This window comes from Laccaria bicolor, genomic scaffold (genome assembly GCF_000143565.1).
Source record: "Laccaria bicolor S238N-H82 LACBIscaffold_119 genomic scaffold, whole genome shotgun sequence".
Lineage (NCBI taxonomy): Eukaryota > Fungi > Basidiomycota > Agaricomycetes > Agaricales > Hydnangiaceae > Laccaria > Laccaria bicolor.
The window spans coordinates 35,417-38,684 of NW_001889990.1; the positions used below are offsets into that span (position 1 = coordinate 35,417).

Genomic DNA, 3,268 nt, shown 5'->3' on the forward strand with positions numbered 1-3,268 from the left:
TAAGACATATGAGTATGGCAGCTGTTGAGATGGACAACATTGTATGGTCTAGTTTTTCCTTGAGCTGCATAATCTGTCATTGCAAAATTAGGTAGAACCCAAACTTGTTGTCTTTCTATAGACTCCTTCAGGTCACTAGGGAATGTACATGTAATAGTTTTAGTTCCCTTGACTAAAGGTACCACATTTTCTGGAAGCCCAGGTATTTTAATAGTTTTTGAAGGCTTATCTAATTTTACAAATAGAGTGTCCAGTATTCTCTTTCCATGTGGACCTTTCTTTGCCTGCCATCCAACTACAAATCCTTCTTGACCTTTTGTTATGCACAGCTCAGTTGCATCATTATTTCTGATCATCACAGGCATTCCAAGGCAGAGTGAAAGCTTTCCAGCAAAGTGTTCAGTTGATCCATGTCTGACATTCCAGATTTGATGTTGATCATCAAAGTCAATTTCATTTGACTTGTGCTTTGATTTTGAAGCAGCCTTTGATTTTCCCCACTTTGTTACGAGTCCTCTGAGTTTACGAAGAGACTCGTTTATTACCCGGGATCTCGAGACTTTTTTCAGCGCGGTAACGCTGAAATTTGACTTTCTCCCACGAAAATGATTTCTTCCCACGGTTGAATGCCTCATCCTCTTCATCATATTTTCTAGTCAAATCTACCAAATCTTTGCTTAACATTTGCTTTTAGCACCCTTAGCATATGAATAGTGATGCCTCTGCTCTCTCTCTCCTCAAATTGTTTGCTAGCCCTGTCCTAGAAACATCCCTCAACATTTCCAGAGTGTTATCGATCCATGGTATGCTTTGTCATCATATCTCATGGTTGTCACGTGTCATGGCTTGCGCTCATGGCTTCTGCTTGCAGCGTTCTCGCAGCACTCGCCTTGTGGCCTCATTATTGCTCTATTTGGCTGAAGGACTTAGATGAATCAATGTGATTTACTTTTTTTTTTGGCTTCCTTTTTACTTCAATGCAACTAACTATACTTCTTTACATTGATAGTATACCAATCATGCTCCGGCCTTGCCGGGGCGATTGGTATACTCTCAATGTAAAGAAGTATAATTTATCAACGAAAAAAAAGTAAATCACATTGATTCATCAAAGTCTATCTGCCTTTGTTAGCTTCATAATTAGCCCACATTCACAACGTAAATCATATGTGTAGTCTAGCCATAGACCATACATTTCAATCAATATGCATCCTTCTAACCTTGTCACGCATTTCTACATCCTCATCCTCACTGTATCCTGTCTTTCTCTTTAGGGTCTGGCTGATGCGACGTACTTCCTGTCCACTCATTTGTCATGAAATAGTTGCGTTCTGGTCACCAAAAGTATTTTAGTAAAGCTTGTAAGGCAATAAAATTTTACTCACTTTGGTAGCGCTGTTGTCTAAAAGTGTAATCGCTCTTAGCACGATAAGCATTTTGAATTTCTTGGCTTTTAGTGGTACAACCATAAATGAAGCTTGAATTTCCAAAATGTCTCCCCTCTGAATACGTCCAGGATTGATATCTATATATCTATAACCATCGTTATAAGTCATTCTTCCAAAGAAGTAGAAATATACTCACTTGATTTTGTTGTCCTTCTTTACAGCCTCGTAATACTCTACGACATTCTCTTGAATATGAACGAAGTCATTTGATAACGCATTTGTCAATATATCATCTGGATCAATAGCACGACTGAATTGGATTGGCATCTCTCCATTCATGTCACTCCGTCTGGTGAAGTAGCGGTTCGATATGTCGATAGCATCAAACTGGCCGAATCTTCCAGGCGTCCAAGCCTCGAGTTCTCCTTGCGTGAATTCCTGATTGAATAACCCATGGATGTAATGTATATTCTCAATGGCTTTCTTCATTATGTCTGAACCGAATCCTGTAAGCGTAATGCTTTGACGTAGATATTTCCGGCCTCGTGACTCTCTGTGTATATATATGCTGAGAAGGCACCACAGACTTTAGTATCATCAACGTACATTTCAAATGGCCTTTTAATTGGCGGTATGCTCTTGTCACATATGATTCCTTGGATACGTAGGACGACTTCCTCTTGTTCTTGCGTGTTCTGTTCAATCCTTACAAGCTTCCAGCAATGAGGTTTCTCCATGGATTGCACAAATGCGTATGGTGCCATCCCATCTTTCTACATATCGTCAATTAGTAAACTCATCGAACTTCTAAGGTAGGCGCTGCTAACCTCATCGAAGGTCAATAGTTGACAGACCTTTGGGCCTTTCTCAATGCGTGCCTTGGTTACGAATTCAAGAAGATCTCCTATGGATTTTTGGTTTTCAGTCACAATGGCAGTAAATATGCTCTACTCACTGGCTTCATCGTTGTCGTAGAATGCATCCATGTTGAAAGTATATGTGAATGCCTAAGCAACAAAACTTGTGAATACGCGTACGATTGCTTGTCAATTTCATTCAAGGGTTGCTAATGCATGGGAACATGCTTGATCCCTAGTCACCGTCATATACTTGAACAAATATTCCTTGGTCCTAACAACCCTTCTGTCTATACCTATTCTGTCAAAATGAGGCTGTATTTAGTAGCGCCCATTGAAAGTGAGATGTATGATATATTCTGTCAACCGACCCTGTGTTTTTCATGTTGATCGGCCTTTCAACCGTCTCGTCGATCAACTTTCAAAAGCTAAAGTATGATTAGCGCTCGGTCTTGCTTGTTCTATTTTATATACCTCTTTTATTGACGATAAACTGTCTCTGTTTGTCATGAGACATCCTTTCTTATATGTTGATTGGCTGTATCAACCACAGAATTTATGGCCGTCAGGTACTATACCTCTGGATCTAAACCTAAACAAATTCACTGAGTGGAGCATTACCTAAACGTTGTTGTTAGCTGTAACCGTCATTGTACTAGCTATACTTGTATTAGCTGTAACTGTCCCTGTACTAGCCTTGCTTGAACGTGATTATTCTTCGGTCTTCAAGCTGACTCGGCTTTCTACCTTTATTTCAATTTTGACATTTTTGTACTGGGTTACGTACTGATGGTATGGATTATGGTATTGCCGTGAATGTGTGAGAGAACGTTTCTCACCAGTTTATTCACGGCATCTTCGTCTCCGATTCCTCAGGCCTCCTTGAAATTTTCGACTCCATGTCATAAATTTCTCAATATTCTTTTCTTGGTTGTCCCTGCATGTGGAACGTCAATGCACATATATATCTCATGAGTGTAACCTGGCTAACCTGTGTCCTCTGCACCGTCTTTCAATGCCTCT

At 40.0% G+C, this 3,268-nt stretch overlaps 1 protein-coding gene across 1 annotated transcript; it reads right to left on the reverse strand.

Moving 5' to 3' along the window:
* Positions 1 to 1,017: 1,017 nt before the first annotated feature.
* On the reverse strand, positions 1,018 to 2,374 carry LACBIDRAFT_335723 (uncharacterized protein; the record flags this gene model as incomplete). Its single annotated transcript, XM_001890608.1, has 7 exons — positions 1,018 to 1,050; positions 1,221 to 1,298; positions 1,386 to 1,533; positions 1,585 to 1,941; positions 1,995 to 2,161; positions 2,243 to 2,292; positions 2,344 to 2,374. The coding sequence occupies 7 exons, from the start codon at positions 2,372 to 2,374 to the stop codon at positions 1,018 to 1,020; spliced, it is 864 nt and encodes a 287-aa protein (XP_001890643.1).
* Between the last annotated feature and the right edge of the window lie 894 nt (positions 2,375 to 3,268).